The 22,149-nt window shown below is 43.4% G+C and overlaps 1 protein-coding gene across 2 annotated transcripts; it reads left to right on the forward strand.

Moving 5' to 3' along the window:
* The first annotated feature begins 160 nt into the window (after positions 1 to 160).
* On the forward strand, positions 161 to 21,862 carry LOC143172417 (tubulin polyglutamylase complex subunit 2-like). 2 transcript variants are annotated; one of them, XM_076361858.1, is made up of 7 exons: positions 161 to 305; positions 4,804 to 4,883; positions 12,969 to 13,056; positions 14,759 to 14,890; positions 16,560 to 16,673; positions 18,172 to 18,332; positions 20,349 to 21,862. In XM_076361858.1, the coding sequence occupies exons 1-7, from the start codon at positions 233 to 235 to the stop codon at positions 20,574 to 20,576; spliced, it is 876 nt and encodes a 291-aa protein (XP_076217973.1). In that variant the 5' UTR covers positions 161 to 232; the 3' UTR covers positions 20,577 to 21,862. The 2 variants fall into 2 exon arrangements, with proteins under 2 accessions (XP_076217973.1, XP_076217974.1); XM_076361859.1 differs by lacking the exons at positions 18,172 to 18,332; positions 20,349 to 21,862 and adding an exon at positions 16,779 to 17,403.
* Positions 21,863 to 22,149: the final 287 nt, after the last annotated feature.

The raw sequence follows: 22,149 nt of genomic DNA on the forward strand, positions 1-22,149 counted from the left end.
ATAGGCTGACCGAGGCATCGGCCGGGAGAACTACTACTCCCAGCGCACCTCGCGGCGCAGCCGCGGCTACAGGGTGGGAGGAAGGACAAACGGGGTTATGCCCCCCTCCCCCCCCCCACACACACACACACATAGAGACACACACACGCACGCACTCCCCCACGCCGACATCGGTCTCGCCTGCGTACCGGGGCGTTGACGGCGAGGGGAGCCGGGCAGGGGCCTGCGGAGGATGGAGGAGAAGCCCTCCGCCAGCATCAAGCCCTACCTGGACAAGCTCACCCTGGGGGTCACACGGATACTGGGTGAGTGGCGGCGTGGGAGAGCCCCTTGGGCCTGGGGTAGGCCGGGGGGGGGGGGGGGGTGGTGGTCACTCAACCGAGTGACCGGTCATGGAAACCGCCCGGGGGCGGGAAGGGGCGCCTCCCTCAGCGCTCAGGGCGGGGGTCCCGGGGCGGCCCTGCGGGCCCCGGCCGGTGCCGTGGCCCCGGGGTCCCCGCTCCGAGGCGCTTGCGGCAGCGGTGGGGCCGGGCCCGGCAGGGCAGGGCCGGGCGGCGGCCGCCCGTGCCAGCCCTGCAGCCGGGAACCGCAGGGCAACCCGTGGTGCGAGGCCCGGGCGCCTGCAGCGTTGGGAACCACGGTGCTGCTGGTTGAATCAGCGGCAGAAATCCTGAATCTCTCGACTTGAGAGAGCCCTACAGTTTAAAAAAAATCAAAGAAAGGTAAAGGGGTGTTTTATTCAAAATCGTGCATAATTTTTAGCCTCTGTGGTAACATAGGGTCAGCAGGTAGCATGCCCGATGGAAGGAGCTCAGCGTGGTGCGGTGTTCTGGCAGAAGACTGACCTGTGAATCTGCTCAGGATCAACTCTCCATAAATAGTCACCCTGCAGCTTACTCCCCTACCCTGGGACTTTTTCCACAACATGCCCTGCTTGCCACCTCCAGTTTTTGCTCAGGTCTTGAGCCTTCTTGCGTCCCTGCAGTTCCCCTTGAAGTTCAGCGGGAGTGCAAGGCAGCCAACATCTAAAAGTAAGGCTTCTCAGAGAAAACTTTACTCATGGCAGTAGAATCACAAGAATTGGTGGAAGTATTTGCATGTGTAAAGATTTTAGCGTCAGGCCTTTCATCTGTCAGCAGCGTGGGGCACAGAACTGCCATATTTGTATGGCTGGAAAGCAATACATCTATCCCAAGCCTTGCGTACAATAACATTACAAATTGCAGTTCCAGAACTTCTTCCTGTGAATTTTAAAGCCAAAAGTGACCGCTGTAATTACCTCATCCAGACGCTGTATTGCAGGACAGTGAGTTTCATCTGGTAACCTAAGTGTATTGCTAATTGCACATGTTTTTAGATAGCTGCTCAGACAGATGAGATTAAAAGATCATGGCAAAATTCTTGCTGTGGGTTTCAGTGAGGACAGGATTTCATCCTCAGTCTCTGTTCAGCGTTCTCTTACTGACATTATTGGACTTCTTGGGGGTTTTTTTAGGGTGGTTTTTTTTTGTTTTCCCGTTGTGAGGTCAGGATAATATTATCATTCTACTCTGTGAGAGCATTAAAAAGGTGAAACTACTGATGATCAACCATCATGGCAAGTGCTTCTTTGAAGTAGCTCTTTTTAAAAAATTACTAGCCCTACCCACATTTTTACCACGCAGGCTCAGATATATGAGATTCGCATGATGTTAACTACATCCAAAAGTAATGTTGCCATATAAACTGTTTTGGGTAGGTGTGTTATTTACACCAGCAAGTTATGCCGATGCAGGTTTGGCTCTGAAAGTCCTCTAGCATCCCTTTCACATGGAAGGTGTTTCCTGGTTTGCATTTGGGTTTTTTTGTTTTTCTGTCTGTATCTCTGATGACTTGTATTGTGCAATATAGTAATGTGCACCCCAGTCCATTGCAGTGATGTTTTACTCTGGTTCTTTTCTCTGTCTCTCCACTCCTTCTGGGAATTTTGTGCATTTTTTCCCAGTGAAGTAGTCCAAAGCATGTAAATTGTGCCACCATATTAATTAGAATAGCTGAACGAATTGGGAAACATTACCAATCTGTTCAGTGTTTGTTTCTTTCAAATAACAAAGGGTATCTCATTCAGAAAGATGCCTTACTCGGTAGTTTGCAGCACTAGAAACTGTATTATTTTAAATCTTCTTTTGGGAAGTCTTGTAAAGCCAGTAGATACTTTTCTGCCTACCATAACATAAAAGCAGTCATAGGCTTTTAACTTGGTTGAGTTTGTGAAACATTTTTTTCAGGAGATAGAAATGATCATGTAATGAAACTCAACATACTCCTTTTAAGCAAGAAAATTTTGCACGTACAGTATATGGGAGCTTGAGGCCCAATTTTCCAATACCTTTATGGACAAATGTTCATGGCACCATTTCAAAAACCCTCCTTTAAACAAATTCTGTATATGAGGTGGGGGCAGGGAGGGGGTTGTTTTGGTTTTTTTTAACTTGTAGTCTTTGTGGAAGTCCCTACAAGGTGGGAGATTTCTCACAAGCATTATGGAGGTTATAATTTGAGGAAAAAAGAGAGACATCTTTCCTATTGCCTGTATGATTCATTTTTCTGAAGTTCTAGGACTAATAGCAAATTAGTCGATTGCTCACAACTAAATCTGAATGGGGGTGTTAGCTGTTCTGGACTGCCCAGAGCAGGACCATACTTCACTATTTACAGTCTTTTATTAGATAAGAATGTAACTATTCAGACATTTTAAAAAGATGCTGAGAGCTTATGCAACTTATAGGCAGCATTAGCAGTACCATAAGGACTGATAATGCTGATTTCCTGCTTCAGCTTTGTGTCAGACCATTACGTCTACTCTTTCTGATTAATACTGCAAAGCATCTTTGGAAGCTTCCAGATGAAATGTCCTAAAAATAGGACAGAATTTACTGTGATCTTGATTCAGAATAGTTAATAGGGAGGAGTCTTCTGAACCAGTTAAGCTTTATCCTGTAACTTTTGTCTAACCTAGGTGACTTCTTTATTTCTTCCATCTGGAAGAAAAAGCAACCCACGGCAGACGACTTCTTTTCCTCATTAATGTTTAATGGAGCTCCCATCCATACCTACACACATCTGTTAAACGTGGTCTTCAGTTTACCCACAGGATATTTTTAATATAACATTCAGGCTTAAGACAGAATTTCTCTTTCTTTTGATCTTGGATTTGGTTCAGACCTCTTTAGAAGTTGCAGCTCTCTTGTTCCTAGACATCTTCTTTGGCTGATATGGTATTTAAACTTCCGTCATCCCAGCCAAGCCGTTGTGCATGATGAATTAAACATCCCTGCTGTTTTCTTTGATCACAGAAATAACAATTACTCTGTTATTATAATCTCTTAACTTGTCATAAGGCTTGCATAGCTTAGATGGAAAAGACTGGTTAGATCATTGATTCCACACACTTCTTTAGAAGCAGAATACATATGGACGGCTAATATTTGAGGAAGAGACAGATCCCCCCCGCCTTGCACCCATCTATTTGAAGCAAAACTCGGCGAAACATCAGAGTCTTCTGTATGTTGGGGCCCTGCATTGGCCAGAAAGATTACCTAGGTGACCTACTATGATGATTTTTTTTTTTTCTTTTTTCTGTCTTTAGCTTGGACTTTGGTTTTCTGGTGCTATGTTTTGTCTTTTAAATTATTTGACAATGTAACAATCAATACTTCCAATTAAAGTGAAGTTTAGACTTCCTGAAACTGAGTGCTGCTCTTCCACCATCAGAAGAGACAAGGGCAACACCATTGCTAGAATCAAAAGCCCAGCACTGGAGATAAAAAACAAACCAAAGCTCTCTGGTGCCTGCCTTTCCTGTCTAGTGCACTGTGTATGTTTTACCGGAAAGCAATTACAATATGTGTGACTGCTTTGGGAGCCAATACTTTCACAGCAGAGCCGGTCTTGAAAGCCCTGCATAGTGATCAGTTCTACTTCATGGCCCTGTGTGCTGGGCTTGCGATTCCCACAGTAGGTTAGTAGTCTTTCTGGACCTGACCCAAAGTGAATGAAGTCAGTGGGAACTATTTCAGTTGGCTGTAGATGAAGTAAAACATTATAAAATAATAAGTGCAAGGGAGACTGTTCTGCCATCATACACCTGCAAGGATAGCACCACGTAGATTAGTATCTTATATAGCATTCTTTCCCATAAAATACTCAGATGTTTTTTATGAATATGAGCTCAGTGCTCGTTACAAATTTGCATGTGTCTAGCTGGGATTCCAGAGAACTGATGTTTACTCATGCAGGTCCCTTTGGCAGGATCAGATTCTGCGTCTGTTCAAACCCACTGAATCCAGCGCTGAAGTGTGCCCATCTTTGTGGAATACAGTTGTTAGCAATTCACAGCAACACTGCACAACATCTTGTGTCAAGCTGAGAATATCCTACCCAACTGAAACCACAGGGCATGCTTACAAAGAAAGATTCATCTCTCTTTTAGAGTTTGCCCAGGAACCCATGGCTGATTTTTTTTCATGAATCCTCTGCAAAAGGTCACACCTTGAATACAAAATGTGTGTGTGTGTGTGTGTGTATATCTATAAAAAACATCAAAGGATGGCATTGTGTGCAGCACTGGGCATCCTCATGCCAAGACATGCTGAGTACAGTTACACACAAAAAAGAAAGCAACTGCTCGGTCACCAGCACAATGCTTGCAGTCATTAATGCCTTTTCCCCAGCTGTCAGTCAGGTTAACTTGCAAAATTGTCTGGCGCTCAGTGCTTGGTGTCACCCGTGCCAGCTGCAAACATGCTCCTCTTTTCCTTTTAGAGACTTCTCCAGGAGTTGCTGAGGTGACGTTTGTGGAAAAGGAGCCAGCTGAACGCCACACAATCATTTCATGGGAGCAAGTGAGTATTTTTGTGACAATACTGCAGTGAGGTCAGTCTGAATGTGCAGCAGCCCATGGAGAATGTCAAATGCAATGGCTACCTTGTGTTTGTTTCTGAGACAGCCTGTTACCGAGTTTGATGCACAGTGGAGCCTAAACAGATTTTTTTTTTTTTTTGTTGGGTATTACTCTGCCTTTTAGGCTATCACATGCACCTGATCTGCTAGAGAAACTTCATCAGTGTGGGTATATTCAGAATGACAACTCTAAGAAGAAATCACATAACTGTAGTAGGCAGCAACAGTGGTGACTCAGTGGAGAGCAAATATTGTTCTGACTCAGGTCTGAAACCATTTTCCAACTCCCTTTCAAGCAAGCTCTTTATTATTCATGGCCATTAAAGGTAAAGGCCTCAAGCTGGAAAATACCACTGAGCCACCCAGTTCGTTCCAGGTATCTATTTCTCTTTTCAGTCTCAACTATTCACTTCCATTTCTCATAGCCCCTCCTTCCACCTTCTCTTTGGCTAACCGACCCAGTCTTTTGGCCAAGGCATGTCCCATTGCCTGTTCTAGAAGACTATGAAGGACACATGCTGCCTTGACTCCGCTGACCTCACTGCATCAGACTGTGTGACCAGAGGGCTTCTGAATACTGTCGTGTGACTCTGGTGGGCAGAGATGGCATTTTTTGTGCCCTTTTTGAATATACATGTGTTTGTCAGTCCCATGACTATGGGGGAATAACTGCTTTCTAGGTATCACTCATATCTAGGGAAGAGACAGAAGAAGGCCTGACTGGCCTTTTGAAAGAGGCATGGCAGAGGATGGAGTTGGGTGAATCATCCTCCCTCTGCTCCATTAGGGCTATGCCCTAACACACATGCTCCTAGAGACTGCAGTTGTTACCACTATGTAAAACAACTTCCCCTTCGATGATGCCTTGCCATTTACAGTTTTTCCTAAACAGTAGGGAAAAATCTTGCACTAGTTTTGGTAACGCCCTATCGCAATTAGTGATACTTATCAAGAAGTTATAAATCCAGGTCAGAATGTATGTGCTGTAAACGTGTTATTTATTGAAACTTGTACAGTAGCCAGCCACTGTGGTCAGGCAGAAATGTCCGGTTTTTCAGGTTCATGTGAACTGAGTCCTGATTTCCTGTAGCTGTTGTTCAGGTGTCAGATTAACTGAGCTGGAAAGTCTGAGGCACCCTGACTGTGAGCCAGCTCAGGTCTGGGAGCAGCAGAGTGACATTCGCTCATTCTTCTGTTCAGTGGAGAGGACTGCTTCTCCTGAACACGGTATTGCTCTCATTTTCAGGTGCTGCTACTCCTCCTAACTGAATTGGGTTTGTTTCAAAATTGAGCTATTCTTGTAAAGCCAAACTTTGAAATGCTGTAGCCAAAGCACTTCGCTCCAAAGATGTCAGAACAAAACTTCAGCTCCCCCCCCACCCCAGCGGTGGACTAAGTTAATTGTGGAAGTAAATGGTGAAAATTAAATAGATACAGTTGAGCTAGACTGCTAATGATGAAGGACTTCGCTATCTATTTCTTTCCTTTTGGTTCCAGTTGCATTGGCAAAACCAGAAATCTCCCTTCTTGAATCAAAAAATAACTATTTTCTTTTACGTTTTTTTCTTGAGCTTTGGGTATGAAGTCTGATGTCTAACACAGTCCACACAATTGCAGTGTGTGCTGCAGTGATGATTAAGTGCAAAAAATTCAGCACCACACAAGGCCCTTCCAGGATGAGCTTGCACCTCACTTTTCCTCAAACTCATCTTACTAGAATTTGAATACAAGTTTATGTGTACCCAACGTTCACTTTTATCACTGGGGTTTTTTTCGTAGCCACTAGGTGGCAATACTTATGCACATAATCATTTCTCCATAGTTGAGGTTTTAACAAGATCTTGTCACAGGCTATATTTTTCACTCCCCTCTATGTCTTTGGTTATGCAAGTATTTGCGGGCTTTTTGTGTGATGTAGGGAAAACTGGTCAAACTATTCTCAAAATCACATTCTTTTTCCAAAAAAAAACCTCTCTTCGTTGAGACTCACCAAACAAAAGCTCTATTCTTAAGATTTTTTTTACATTTTTTTCTAGAAGCAATTTTTCCTGTCCTGTTTCAGTTTTGCAATGGAAAGATATTTCTGCTGAGAGAAAATCTATGGTATTCAGAAACTTAAAATCAACCTTTTTTAAATCATGAATGATTAAAATTATGTTCTAATAATGCTGTCAATATGCTTTTTTTTTTTTGTCTCTATCAGCTGTGTTTGTTAAATTGGGCTGTGGCCGGTTTGTGCTAGTATTTAACTAGATACCACAATGGAAGTTTTAAAATCTTAGATCAGCTTGTTGAATGTCCATTAGCTGCCATGAGGCTTTGCAGGGGAAGGTGAGCTTCATGACAGGAGACAGTGCAGTAAGACAGTAGGAGAACAGAAGAGATTTTTTCCAAGGCTTTCTGTAGAGGCAGAAAGAGCTGTTAAGTCTTACACTCAGGAAATCAAACCTGAAATCAATCCTGAATATTTTATTGGAAATCAGCACACTTGCAAAAATATTTAAGGTGTATGATTGTCAAGTGTTTACATGGGTAGCATCGCTTCCCCAAAACTTTCAAGCAGTTCAAAATATTTTAATAAAAACAGATAATTTTTTCACGTTTCCTGATATTTAGACCTACCAAGATATTATCTTTGCCCCAAGAAAGTGAGACAAGCAATAGAAGGGGAAATAGAGGCTGAGTTACCAGGTCGCTGGAACACCAGTGCTAATAACTGTATATTGTCCTATAAACACATTCCCACTCCTAAAATTAGGCTGGCAACTGCCCTGCTCCCCTCCACATGCAGTTTTTAAAAGTAGGTGTTATACTAAAATATTGCTAGGAGGCACTCTGGTACCTGCTGTGACAATGTCTGAACCACATTTTCTTTTTGCCTCAACCAGAAGAGAAATGTCACTCACATCATTGTTTTGATTTTCAAAAAATAGAAAATTGCATTCTGTTAGGGGGAGCTGGAGGTCCCAGAGCTCAGCAGCACAACAGGCCAAGCAAAATGAAGGGGGTCATTTTGCCTGTTCCTCTAATTGGCTTGTTAGCAGCGTCTGAACTGTCCCTGGCTGGCTGTAAGTGATCCCTGCCCATCATGTTGCTGGAGCATCGATATTCTACAACTCTGCATGGGAAATTTGTTGTTCCTCCTTGTGCACTTTGTCTACAAAGATTTATTTTTCTGTAATAAAACCATAAAAAAGCCCTCAAGCAGTCTGGTGCTTTCCTGTTGTGGACTGTCTTAGGCTGCCAGACAATTTAGAAACTCTCTCTGCATGTAAATCTCAGTGGGAACTGCAGTGGTGGTTTCTGGCTATTCTAGAAGTCTTCCTCGTTGCTTCTACCATACCTTTTTTTGACTCAAAAGTATGCATGCAGGCATGCACATCCACAAGGATCCTTCTTGCCATCCTCCTTGTAATGTCCTCCCTCAGCATTAGGCGAGCCTGCCACCCCTGATCCCCAGGATCAGAGGATCTGACCATCTTGAACCTGCCTTGTGGCCCTGACCGTGGGAGAGGTGGGGAAGTGGATCCAGCAGAACCAATGCATGAGGAAAGGTGTATTTCTTCAAGCTGCATAATGGGGGAGAGGCTGGAGGACTTTTGGGAGGTGGATGGTGTTTCTGACACAGGGTTCCCCTCCTGTGGGGTCTTACAATATGCTGATTAAAAAATCGGCTACACAATGCCATCCTCAACAGAATTGCCAAATCCTGTTCACCACCATGGGGGACAGGTCTACCCCAGGTCCATGCCTTTCGGGGCACGAAATCCAAGCAAAGTGATCTCCTGGGAGTCCCCCCCAGATCAGATTTATAAAAGGTGCCACAAGAATGTCTCAGTATCTTACGTAAATTAACGTCTTCTGCATTCACTGGCAGCTAGGGCAGACCAGTCATGAAACAGCATGACATTAGGGAGAGAGAAAGGTGGCTGCTGATGTGCTCTGCTACGTGGAAGCCCTGAGAAGTGACGTATATCCCTTCATTCTCTCCCCAGAAGTTGGATAAAACTCATTCAGTTTTTTAGAGAAGTCTCTCTAGAGTGATATGCTTTGATTGCTGTCCATTTCTTTAGTATATTTGCTTGGGAGGCATTGTTACAACAGTGCTTTAAGTGAATTGCCATATGTCAGTGTTTTAGCTCTGGATCCAGCGCTGATCAGGTCTTGGCAGGCTACCCTATTCTTCTCTTTCCTCAATGGACTGTGCTTTCTTGGGAGACTATTTGGGGATATTATGGACAATAAACAAAAGAAATAGACCTCACACACCATATTGGGCACTTGGGATATTTTGTTTTATGAGCTGATGAGTTTAGCCAGATGACTGGAGTGAAAACAGCTGCTTACCAGGGCTGTGGTTAAGCCACTTCTGGCACGTTATTAGGAATATTGTATTTTATGGGACTGGAGATGACAACCCTGGAAACTACCAGCTAAGCTGGAGGTGTACAGAGCTTGAGAAGCCATTTTTAATATGTAGTAGTGGCTTGTTTCTCTGACTCTGCTGTCAGAAGACCATTGTTTTGAAGTCATAGGATCATGTGGCTAAGCATAATATGGCAGATTAGTCAATCCTTTCTGTCAAATGGGAGAGATGGATATTAGTGAAGCTTTCTACATAGAGGCCTTTACCTATAGACCCCAGATTTGCTCTGGTACAGCATTTTCCACTCATGTATTTTGCACCATCATTTGGAAAGTCATGCAAAGAGACATGGCTAGGAGAATCCTAAAATAAAGTGGGGAGGGCAGCCATTTGGAGAAACATGCACATGTTGATCTTTCCATCCAGAAAAGGAGGATTCAGAGCAGAAGGCCTATCCAGATGTGATTTTTTCCTTGTCTTAATCAGCTATGTTTGTTAAGTTGGGCTGTGCCCAGTTTGTGCTAGTATTTAACTGGATGCTACGGTGGAAATTTTTAAATCTTAGATGTTGTCATCCCAATGGATCTGGTTCTCCTGCTTAGAGGATAACACCCATTGAAGTCAAGAAAGCTGTTCCCATATATATTTTTACTGCTGGGGTAGATTAGTTAAAATTGGGGGGGTTGAAATGGACTGAAAGTGCTCTGTAAACATTTATGCTCTTCTGAGGTTTTGTAGCAGGTCTGTCATATTTTCTTTCTTCATAGTTTTAAACCTAGTCACTGTGCTTACAGCTACAGCTTAAAATTGGAAGTGGTGAAAGCGCAGCATGAAGTTGTAAATATTTAGGACTGAGAAGAACCCACAGAAGAAGGTGTGTTTGTTAAAGGCATTTGAAGAACTTCAGTTATGTCCACGTGGTTTAGTAATCTCCTGAAACTTACCACCAGGGCCTGCGCCATCAGCAGGCTCTTATCAAAGGACGCTAAATTCTTCTCAAAACAAAGTTTCTACAGTATCAGATTCTCTTGCTTTAATACCTGTTGCCTCTGAAGACTTTCCCTACCTGGGTTAGGAAAGCACTGTGCTAGTGACCAGGCTGCTGATGGGGCAAGTAAAGTGACCTGCCCTGTCGCAAGCTGCAAAGCCATTTATATCTGGGACTCGTCTTTAGCAGTCTGTCGGCATAAATGGATATGCTTAGAAAATAAGTTAACACGCAGGAGTGAAGGTTGTGGGTGGGTTAGAGGGTCCTGCACAGCATATACACCACAGTTTAGGGGACAGGGACTGTAACAACTCAAAGAAAGTGACTCTGAATAAGGCTTTAACAGGCAGAAGGGCTGCCCTGGTCCTAGGGGAGGAAGGGGATGTGGACAAGAGGAGGCCAGCACCTTCCCTTGCTTGTGCCAGTCACTGATAACCAGAGGCCAGTGTTGCAGCTGGATGCACAACTAGCAGGTAGCTCCTGCTGGATAGATGCATTGAGGCAACATCAGGGCAGATGACTGGATATGCACAAGTTGCAGAGATGGGGAAGAATCTGGTCAGCATCTCTTGAGATGTTACAGATTCATTCCCCAAGTGAAGCAGACCTACATGAACTGCATGTACATGTTTCTTTTCCTTAGCTACTGGTTACCAGAATATTCTTCCTTTATTTTATGAGACTTTGAATGTTACATTTTCTAGTAGCTGTAGGGAAGTAGTCCCAGCAGAGGCACAATATTGGAAAGCTATTAACATCTGACTCCTCTGCTTTCTCCAAAACAATTCTGTAACTGCTCCAAAACCCATCCAGGCCTCTTGAGGCCAGGCTGTGAATACCCACCTGAATAACATCTTGATCTGCGGCAGTGTAAGCCTGTATGAGGCACAGCCCTACTGACCTATAAATGTTCTTAAAGTTGCTTAAAGTTCTTTTTTTGCTTTGAGTGTCAAACTCACTGCACAAAGAGCAGGCCGTGTCCAACAGCATATCTTTAAAACTGGCTGAATGAAAGAAATACACCTTTTTTTAGAAAGGACTGAAAATCCCATCACAAAAGTACTTGAATTATCAGACATGCTATGTTGCAAATCTCATATTATTTGTCCATTTTCCCTGTAAAATGTAGCTCCCAGAGTCCTGTGATTATAAACAAGTCTCAGATCATAGAATCATAGAATAGTTTGGGTTGGAAGGGACCTCTAAAGGTCATCTAGCCCAGCCATGGGGAGGGACATCTTCAACTAGATCAGGTTGCTCAGAGCCCCGTCCAACCTGACCTTGAATGTTTGCAGGGGTGGGGCATCCGCCACCTCTCTGGGCAACCTGTGCCAGCATTTCACCACCCTCAGCATAAAAAATTTTAGCATTTTAAAGAAGAAGTTGTCTATCCTCCTGGTTTAATGACAAAGCTTGACCCTCAGGAGGCTTATTTGTGTCTTTGTTACTGAGGAGATTTAAAGGCACATGGGACTGAAAAGGGAGAATGACCACAAGTTGCAACTTGGAGGTTCAGACTGCAATTAGTAAAACTTTTTCACAAGGAGAGTGGTGCAGCCCTTGGACAAGTCAATGCAGAGATTGTGGAACCTGCATCATCGGAGACTGTCCTGAGTTTTGGGGTCTGATTCTTTTGGAGTCTTGAGTTTGACGATGCTTGAAATGCGAACCCACTTTAATCTTTATCGATCTGTTTTTTCTCTAAAACAATTACAAACAAAATTGCTTGTCTTCTTAAAACTGACAGGCTTCTGTACTGTTTCATTTTGTGTTCTTGACACATCAACAGGAATGGAGGGCCACTGGTCTGCAGCCATTCCTGTCACCAGGAGCAATGCCTGCAATTGCCTATAGCTCTTTGGGCTTCTTGTTGTTCTGAGGATTAAGCCTTTATCCTTTCTTCCTCATATTTGTTGCTTAGCTGAAGAGTCTAAGTAAAGAAAGGCTCCTTGCACAACCAGCATAGGTATAGAAGAAGGGTCCTGGTTCTTAGAAGCGCTCTCAGCAGGTCTCTGGAGTGCTTCTTTCACTGTTGTCTCAGAAGGAAGCAGGCTTAGGAGCCCCAGCCAAGCGCTGAAGTTTGGTGGGATGAAGCCAGACCAGCAGGTTTGTGAGACTGACTCTGTGTGTGTTTGCACACATACATTTGTTAAGTGAAACGTCAAACCTGCTTGATTATGTGCAACTGTTGAGTCTATGCTCCTCTCACCTACTTGGAACTGAAATCCTCAGAAGAGAGCCCTTGTGCTCATATTATACATGCTTTAGTGGAACAGGTAGGTTTAGTCTGATTTCACTTAAAGCAAAACTCTACTCTTGTAAGCCATATATATGAAAAAGCTGATTGTACTTATATATGTGATCTTGGAGCGGGTGTTAGTGTCGAAGGATGATATGTTATCTCAGTTGGGGAACAATCCTGTAATAACCTTGTGATGACTGACTGATCATTATGAAATTTTCCCAAGTCATCTTTGTTAATACAGTAGCACAGACCCAAGAAATACACAGTTTTCTCTCAAGGTTTTAGGATGAGATATTTGAGCTGATTCGATTCATCTTGGAATTGAGCAAAACATTTAGTGGCAAATATTTCTGTACCAATATTCAGTTGTTCTTTGGGTTTGAGGCACGTTCTGCATTTTCCCGTAACACTTTGATTGTGATTTGCAGAAAAACTCCTGCATATTGCCAGAGGATTTAAAGAACTTCTATCTGATGACCGATGGCTTCCAGATGACCTGGAGTGTGAAGACTGATGGTGAGTCCATATATTCCTCTTCACTGATACCCTCATTTCATTGCAGCCAGTCTTTCCTTTGCAGAATCTCTTTAATATCAAACTTACTTTCTGCACACTCAATACACATCTGTCAGCATCCCGCATTAGTCTGAGCAAAAACACATGCACCAAGTCATTTTGAATTAAAAATTAGCACCATTCCTTAACTTACAAAAAAATGAAGTAGTTTGTTGCTGCTAGGCAGCTTGATCAGTGACTACAGAAAACTGGCCTCTGAATTAATAAGTGAGTGCAGTACTGCATGGGTTCGTAGACTATTTTAGAGATGTCTTGGTGAGGAAAAAAATATGACTGCACATCAGAGGTCCCTTCCTGATGCAACAGGGCAAAGCCTATTGCTTGCATGTGCTGGACTTCCACAGAAGAGACATGTACACTGAACACTGGCTAGAAACCAAACAAGTCTTCATGACATAAATACCATTCCGTAATACACTGGCCATCTGTTGACACTCAGATTTAGGTATGTAGTTTAAATCTCCTACCTAGCCTCCCTCTGTAGTTCATGGAGAGAGAAGCAGCTTTAGCACATTATCCTATCATAAAGCAGTAAGAAGAGTCACCCTCTGATAATGCCTCTTTCTCATTAAAAAGTTTATGTACATGCCGGAGCCTGATTCTGCTTTCCACCAGCTAAAACCCATTCACTGGAGTTATTTCTGGAGTCAGTGGTGGAAGTAAGAGCAGGGCCGAGCTTTATTGTCCATCTTTGGCAAGAATCAGGTGGTTCATTCACTCTGCACTGGAGCCCTGCAACTATTATCCTGGCTCTTGTTGCCTTCAAGTGAGGTTGTCAAATTGGGCTGTCGACACTGCTCACTTCTGGAGATGGGTGTCAAATACAGGGTTTTCCTCAGGAAGTGGAATTTCATTTCAGAGACAGTTGACATCAGGGCTCTAGCACCTGCACTGAGTCCCATCGTGTTTCATGTGGGATTTAGTGTGTTGCGAACTCTGAAGAGTCTTGTTTTCAGGGCACACAAGTGCACAGAGACCAAAGCAGCTCACCTAACTGTCTTGTTTCAAGAAGCACCCAGTAGTGCCTTCTGACGCCCTTCACACTGGCACATGGCTGAACAGGGTGTTTGTTGACTTAATGTCTGGTAACAGTACTAGTCCTCAGAAGGAGAAACAAGTGACAAGTCCTCAAGCATTCATTGAGGAACACCCGCACGTTGACACACTGATAAAATCCTGTCTTGGAGTGGGAAGCAAGAGGATGCACCCTGAGCAGGTACATGGGGTGGAAGAGGATGAGCTGCCCAATAAGCTGTGAATGGGTGGGGTGGTTTCTGGTAGGAAGGGCAGCAGCAGGGAAAAGAGTTTTGAGGAGGTGGCTGTAGCTAGCCAGGGTTTTTAATAGCCAGTTTCACAGGACTGGGCTAACACCTGCAGCACAGGCTTAGCCAGCAGTGTAATTCTCATACCTGCACAGCTCTGAGATGGTGTCGCATCACCTGTAAGTGTGATTCTGTGTTTGAAAAAGCCTAATTTTTGCTCCTGTGGAGCCTGACTTGGTTAAGTGTCCAGGCCTGCTGGGTATATCCATCTTTTCTTCCCCTCTGTGTTTTAGAAGAGATTGAGTTGATGTGTGGAGGAAAAGAAATACCTCCTATGCTTTCCTGACACTGGATGTGATTAATGATCAGTCTTACTGCAGATACCCCAATGCCTCTGGGCTCCATGGTGATTAATAGTGTTTCGAAGCTATGTCGGCTTGGGGGTTCCTCTATGTACACTCTGCCTAATGCACCAACTCTCGCTGACCTGGAAGATGACACAGACGAGGAAGGTAAGGTCCTGTTAACAGGCTAGAAAATGTCTGTCTGTCTCATCCCTTTTGCTCTGTTAGGGTAATGTTAGGATATAGCACGCGGATATAGCAACAGAAAAGGTCACTCCAAGTAGATGGGGTTTCCTTTGTCTCCTGGGCCAGATCTACTACATGTCCTATTAGTCCCCTACAGCCTTGAGAGGTAGACCTGCATGCTGTGAATCTCATTGGGATTGTTAATGCTGCCTGTCGCTAGTAGTATTTGCATACTCTTTTAGCAGCCTGGCAGCCCTCCTGTTCTGCCTTTTCCCTATTTAAATTTTTAACTGAGGCTTCCTCCAGTGATTCAGCTTCTAAAGTCTTTGTGTGCTTACGGTGTTACATGAAGAAAAGATAACCGTTTTTGTCTTGGTAGTGAAAAGACAGCTGGATGTGCTCTTTGGAATTGGAGCACATGTAAGTGTGCTCCATGTAAGTGTGAGGTGGCACTGGAAAACGTGTGCTTCCAGACTGCCTAAAAATGCTGGGCATCCTGCAGTTTGGAAAGAAAAAGAAGAAAAAAAGCCCACTTTTTTTCTCAGAGCTCTTACAGTCTAACAAGACTGGAAGAAGTAAGAAGATTAAGAACAGAGCGAGGTGTCCTGCTGACTCCTTAAAAAATTGCTATTTGATTTCAGTCTTATCTCTGAATCTCTATAGCTCTTGTAGCTTCTAAACGTGGCTGAAAGTTTCTTTTTGCACATTCCAGCTTGGCTGCAGTCCTGATCTTCTAGCCATTGTAATGAAATGGGCCAAATTCTGCTTCCATTTAGCCAGTTAGACCTCCACTGATGCACTTAATAAGGTACACTGAGAAAAAGTTACATCCCCACCAGTGTTCTCATCCTGACTTTCATGGAAAGCTCTTCTGAAGAGTACAGCTCTCGTGTCCCCCTTCTTCTTCAGCAGCATTAGAATTCAAAGTTATATTCTGCAAGAACTTGCAGCTACACGATCCCAAAATGGTCCTGTAGAAAGGCTCTGTAGTGGTTGTGGGTCAGAAGTTGTGTATGAGTCAGAATGTGTGGCTGTTGAGAAGGATGCTTATGTCACGCTGGAATGTATGAAGAAATGTATATGTGTCCAAGGTCATCAAATTCTTCTGTCAAGAGAAAAAGAATGAACTGGTCTGTCTCCCTGTCCTCCTTAGAAAAAAAAGAAAGTAGGGCAGAAAAGAGATGGTGGATAAAACAGAAGTAATGGACTTCAATTGCAGCAAGGAAGATTCAGGATCCATGTGAGGAAAACTTCTAAGTGATAACGATGGATTTGGGCTGACTGCGTGGAGATTGTGGCATCTCCAACACTGGAGGACTTTAAGAAAAGATTAGACAAACACCTCTAAGGAGTAACATCTGTAAAGCTGACCTTGCTTTGTGCCAGGGAAGGACTAGAGGGCAGCTTGATGTCTCTTTTCAGCCATCAGATTTTGACTCTGTGGTTTGTTTTCCTACCAAAGATAAAGACTTTTCTCACTTTTTTTTTTAATACAGGGAACTTAATCCTTTCCAAGAAGTATAAATATAGTAGTTTGATTTAGTTCTTCCTCAGCTGATTTATTAATAAGTATCAAATAGATTGACTCTTTGCAGTTGAGTCACATTCAGTTTTCCAGACATGTTTCATGAAGATTTTTTTCTGTTTTCAGGTAATGGAGACAAACCAGAGAAGCCACACTTTGATTCTCGTAGTCTTATCTTTGAATTAGACCCATGCAATGGGAATGGCAAAGTTTGTCTTGTTTATAAGCACGCTAAACCAGGTAAGACTGAAAAGAGCAAAGTTAGCCATCTCTTGTTGTGGATTTTATCTGGAGGCCACACGCATAGAATCATCTTACATTTCTGATCTTCTTTGCAATTTGTAGGTGAACATCTACTGGGATGTCCTGTCTCCACTGAAGTCTGGGGCTAAACCTTACAGAGACTTAACTGGAGCTAACATTTGCCCTCCTTTTAATGTTTGAATCTGAGTTATAACTTATGATTTCTGCATACATAGCATACTTGCATACTGAAACAGGAAAGCATTCACGTATGACCTACAGACAATCACGTTGAAATAATGCAGAAGGCTAGAGCTCAGCCACTAACATATCTCTGGTTACTTGCATATCTCGGAACAATTCCCTTACATTTTTATGAGAAACAGTGTAATGCTGCTTAGAAGCAAAGGATAGATGGTAAAAAAGGTCCTTAGCTGATTGAGACAGACTTAGACTGGTTCTTCCACCTTGTGCATAGATGCAGAGCCTCCACGTGCTAACTAGGTCAAAAATAAGATGTGAAAGATGTGGGCTGAGCTGTTCCTTCTGACAGATACACAGAAAGCTGCTATCAGTCAGGGATTGTGAAATACCCAAGTCACTTGTACAGCAGTTATCATCTGACACAGTGCACAGGTCACTAGGTGTATGTGTATACCTGTATGTTTGCTGTGCGGCGGTGTGCAATTGTGATATACCTATTCTGAAGAAAACCCTTTGGTTGTTATCTTGTGTCTTTCATTGGGTGTGACTACAACTCCCAAGGCAGAAACTTCTTACTTGTCCTCTTGCCTTCCAGTCTTAGCGATTTTAGCACATGCTGTGGATAACCTGGGCAAGCGGAGGGAGCGTTGGTTACAGGTGTTGATGTTGGCACAGGGGGCAGACAGTGTGTTTAATTGACAATGATGTTCAGCGTCTCAATTTCCCAAGTAAAATCACTTCTTTTTATGCTCCAAAGGATGTCACCACCAGAGAAATATTTGATCACTGTGGAAAGATTCTGCAAAATATGTTTTTGTTGGCAGCATACACTCCCATGACTTCCAGACTCTGGACTCTATTCAGTAATCCAGATGACTGACAATTGAGTTAGTTGCTTTTTACTTTGTGGGGTAGATAAATGTTTGCCATAATTGTACTTTAAACTTACACTACAAAGTTGCTGATGTCCAAGCATGTTCCATGTAGAACATCAGTCCCAGGTTGGGAAGGAATAGCATTACATCCATTTTACGGTGGAGAAAATTAATATAATGGCTATTGCACGAGTATTTTTAGTAAGGCTGGGAGCAGAACCAAGTCCTTTTCAGTCCCCATCCTCTCACCATTAAACAATATTGCCTCTGGATAATCATCTATGTTAGTCAGGAATGCTGTGTTTTAGAAGCTGCAGCCTTTCTGATAAGTATGTTGTGTCTCCCACCTGACAATGGCCAGGGGTTGATCCTACCACTGCAAAGCAACAGTATAATTTGTGTTTGTTTTGTTCTAGTTGTCTCCCCAGACACAGAGATATGGTTCCTGGACAGAGCTCTGTATTGGCATTTCCTCACCAAAACCTTCACAGCCTACTACCGCCTGCTCATTACCCATCTGGGTCTCCCACAGTGGCAGTACACCTTCACCAGCTATGGGGTCAGTCCCCAGGCCAAGGTAGGACAGCAGGATCCAGCTCATCAGTATTTCGCATGAGTATAGACTGGAAAAACATCTTCCCACCTTTTGACAAGCAGTCTGTAGGCTCAAGTGGGCCTCCCTAGTGAGCCATGGAAGGGGCCATGAGTCTTTCCCCTATAGCATGTTAACAGTCATTTGTTTATGTTAGTGAATTCACTAACATTGTGTTAACCCTGCTTTTCTCACCCGAGTTGGGCTCTACCTTTGAACTCTAATAGCAGGTGGTGGAACCCCAATTAATTATTTGTTTTTATGGCTCTGAAGCCAACCTCCACTTCCATGACTGCTGGCAAGTAAGGAGATGTAAAGTCATTCATCCCCACAGCTATGTAAGATTTGTCTAGATCAGTTTTCTGGGCATAGCACCGAACAAAAGCCTACTGCTCTCTGGGTGGAGAGGAAGGTCCACATACACATTAGACAGAAGCCCAGACAAAGACTATGAGCTTCAGCCTTGTGAAGAATATTAATTCCTTTGCATCCTCCTCAGACATGAAGGGATGCCTTGATAAAAATGGTGCCCAAAAAGGGGGAACTTAAATGCCAGCAGTCCTAGAAGTAGTTATAGGAGAGCTTCAGGCACACCCTCATGACCATTCCAGCCCTTTATTATTATTAAAATTGCTATTCTGCTCTGCCAGAACCCTGCTGTTAGAGGCTCCTGCCATTCCTCTGTGCTTGACTGGGCCTTCAGCCCTAACCCTGTTTCCACTCTGTAAGAGGTCAGGGAATGGATCTGACAATACTACCAAACACAGCACATAAGCCTGTGCGATGTCTGTGCATGTTGGCAAGGCCTGGCGGGTCTCAGTGAGTGTCCTGCGCTTCACCCAGACAGGACAGCTGTCTTACCAGCATGACATTCCTTGGTCCTGCCTCAGCCCTGTGCATACATCAGAACTACTCACTAAAATCACTGCTGACTTCCCATCTATCAATGGCTGTGGAATTTGTCTCTTTGTATTTCTGGTGTCTTTCCTGTTATACTGTGCTTTACTTTATCAGTCAAGGCTGTGTACGTGTGCTCTAGCATATGCCTGTGCTCTGCCTTTCTGTAACTTTCCTGCTAGAACATTTTATGTTCAGTATATTCACAAACCTTAGTGAAATCATTCATGTATTCCCTAATCATTTGCAGCCTCTGTTAGTTAAAATCCTCCTAGTGTGTTAACCATTACCATTTTTAAAGGTCTTCAAGGATGGTATATTAAAGCTGTTTTCCATTAAGCAGTACATGAATAGATTGCCATCTACATTTTGGTATTGATCTTTTGTTTATCTTGTTCAACACTTTGCTGATGGTTTCAGTGGGATTTGTAATACCATAACCCCTGCAGTTTTATTTCCTGACTTCGTCAATGGAAAACTGATAGGAAAAACACTAAGAGATGAGAACTGCAGGGCATAACGTTGTGGTGGCATCTGGGAACCAAAAAAAAACTCGCAGTCACTTCTAGATGTAAAATCAGGCTGAAAAGAAACAAACACAAAATCCTTTGTGTAAAGAGTTAAAAACCTGCATTATTGTATGTGTGAAGAGAGGGGGGGAGGCTATATTTTGAGAAGTTCAACTAGTTTGGTTCCAATTTATAAGCCAATTCCAATTCCTTTTAAATTCCAAGGTTTTTTAATCTTTTCTGCTTCTCTGAATCTAAATAAACGTGGTTTAGTTTCATGCCCTCCCTTTGCTTTTCCTCCTGTGGTTTAAATCAGGAGTTGCTCCTGATAGGAGTTACACCACTGGAAAGGTAGTGTTAGGTTTGTGTCTGGTTCTCTTCTTCCCTGCCTGGAATGTGGGGCAGTTCCAGGACTGTAGCTGTAGCTGAGCCTTGTGTATCCTTATCACAAGGCACTCTGCGTGGTCCTGTAAACTGCAAACTGATAAGTGGTGTATGATTAAAATCAGGTCTCAGGGGTGAGGGGGAACAGGGTGGAAATGTCTAATTGCAGTTTGATTTTAACCTCTTCCTTCCCTACCATCCTGCCTTTCAGCAATGGTTTAACATGTATAAACCCATAACCATCAACACAGCTCTCCTCTCTGAAGAAGCTGATTCCTTTGTGAACAAGCTGGACCCTAATAAGGTATTTAAAAGCAAAAACAAAACTCCAGTGATCAAAAAGAAACCACCCTCCCAGCCAGCAGGCTCCCAAAAGAGTCACACGAGCATGACCTCCTCCAAGACATCCTCACTAGCTGGGAATTCTTCAAGGAAGTAAGACCCCCAGACCTGATCCCGGACAGCATTTGCAATAAGCTTTGATGTTCTCTGATGCAGAGTCTCAGTGGTTCAGACCAAGTTCCTTGTGCATGAATAGATGTGCCCATGGAAAACACATTGCTGCATTTGCATGAAATATAGCCACGATGTACTTTGACATGGCAGGGATGTAGTTCCTGGAGACTCTGAGAAAAAAACTTGAGACATTGATTTTATTCCCTTCTGCTATTTGCAGCATGTACTTTTCAGAGGGCGTGAAGAAGCCCTTGATGTCACTGCTCTATAGGGAAGCTTTTGTTCCTGTACAACTACAGCAGTGAAATGAAAGCAAATGTAAGTCACTATTACTTTAATAGACCCATGCTGAAATACAGCATATGAAGCTATTTCTGCCATCTCCTTTGAAAGAAACCTGTCCTGACCTTGCATGCTATGGGAGCAGGCTGGAAAGCACTGAACAAAGAAATATCTTCTGCTTCAGACAGAATCAAACTCCGCACCTCCCTGTGCTCATTCCAACCTCTGCTCTGAGATTCATGGTACAAAGGGACCTGGGGCTTCACGTGTCTGCATTGGCCTAGTCACTTGCTCTACAGCCCAGACCACTTTTTGGCCTTTGTGCCGTATCTTTTTGGAGAGTGACATCTGTGTGATGCCCTTCCCAATAAGCCTGAAGGCAGCCAGAAGCTGCAAGATCCGTCATTGCCTCTGCTTTCTCCTCTTGTGGAAACTGCTGAGCCAGGGCAGGTCAGTGGTGTTAAGAATGCGTCCCATAAGCCAGGAGGACCCCTTGGTTTGTCACACAGTCATTTGCAAAGTTGACCATTCAAACAGCCTTTGTCACTTTTCAACTGGGCAGGATCTGACCAGGGGCCACTGAGATCCTACAGCCTTAGAAGCCCTTGATGCTGTTTTCTATACTGTAAGTTTTCAGGTTAGATCTGCACTTTAACCCATCCACTGCTGGTTTTCAGTTACGTCTGATTGTTTCCATTACTTTTCTTTGCTATTCTGTCTTCTTAGATGTTCTGGAAACACATGGTAGCAACCAACATATTTTGTGCCTAAGCAGGGAAATCAAAGTCACCATCTTCAAATAAGCATTGATTATTTAAACAGCATCATCTTTTATTTATGAAACAGTCACATAATTACATAAGACAAACCTACCTCACAGGGATGTTGTGAGGCTTTCACAAGTATTTGTGTGGCCTTCAGGAAGATGAAGCCACCCTGTAAGTGCTTAATAGTATTTTAATAAAGATTTGAATATTTTCCTCCAGAGTGATTGGGTATTGGAAGATGCTTTTGGGAGCACATGCACAAGGATGTATTGTAAGAGCAGGGTGCAGGCTGGATTGTTTAGCTTTTTTTTTTTTTAATGCAGTGGAGAATCTCTCACTGAGAAGTGATGGGTTACAGTGTCTTTTAGCTAATCCCATCCTGAGCTACTCTGAAGTTCCCAGTTTAGTTCACATAGACCAAAAGACTCAGCTGTGTGACACTTCTGCCCTGCGCTCACCGTTCAAAATCTCTGCAGCCATCAGCCCCAGCTCTGGCATGCGTTGCTG

This window comes from Aptenodytes patagonicus, chromosome Z (genome assembly GCF_965638725.1).
Source record: "Aptenodytes patagonicus chromosome Z, bAptPat1.pri.cur, whole genome shotgun sequence".
Taxonomy (NCBI): domain Eukaryota; kingdom Metazoa; phylum Chordata; class Aves; order Sphenisciformes; family Spheniscidae; genus Aptenodytes; species Aptenodytes patagonicus.

Bases quoted from the DNA above. Each gene is read 5' to 3' on its own strand.
- LOC143172417 (XM_076361858.1), top strand. From the start codon at position 233: ATGGAGGAGAAGCCCTCCGCCAGCATCAAGCCCTACCTGGACAAGCTC. The intron at 306-4,803 runs GTGAGTGGCGGC...TTTTCCTTTTAG, and splicing joins GGGGGTCACACGGATACTGG to AGACTTCTCCAGGAGTTGCT. The intron at 13,057-14,758 runs GTGAGTCCATAT...GTCTTACTGCAG, and splicing joins CTGGAGTGTGAAGACTGATG to ATACCCCAATGCCTCTGGGC.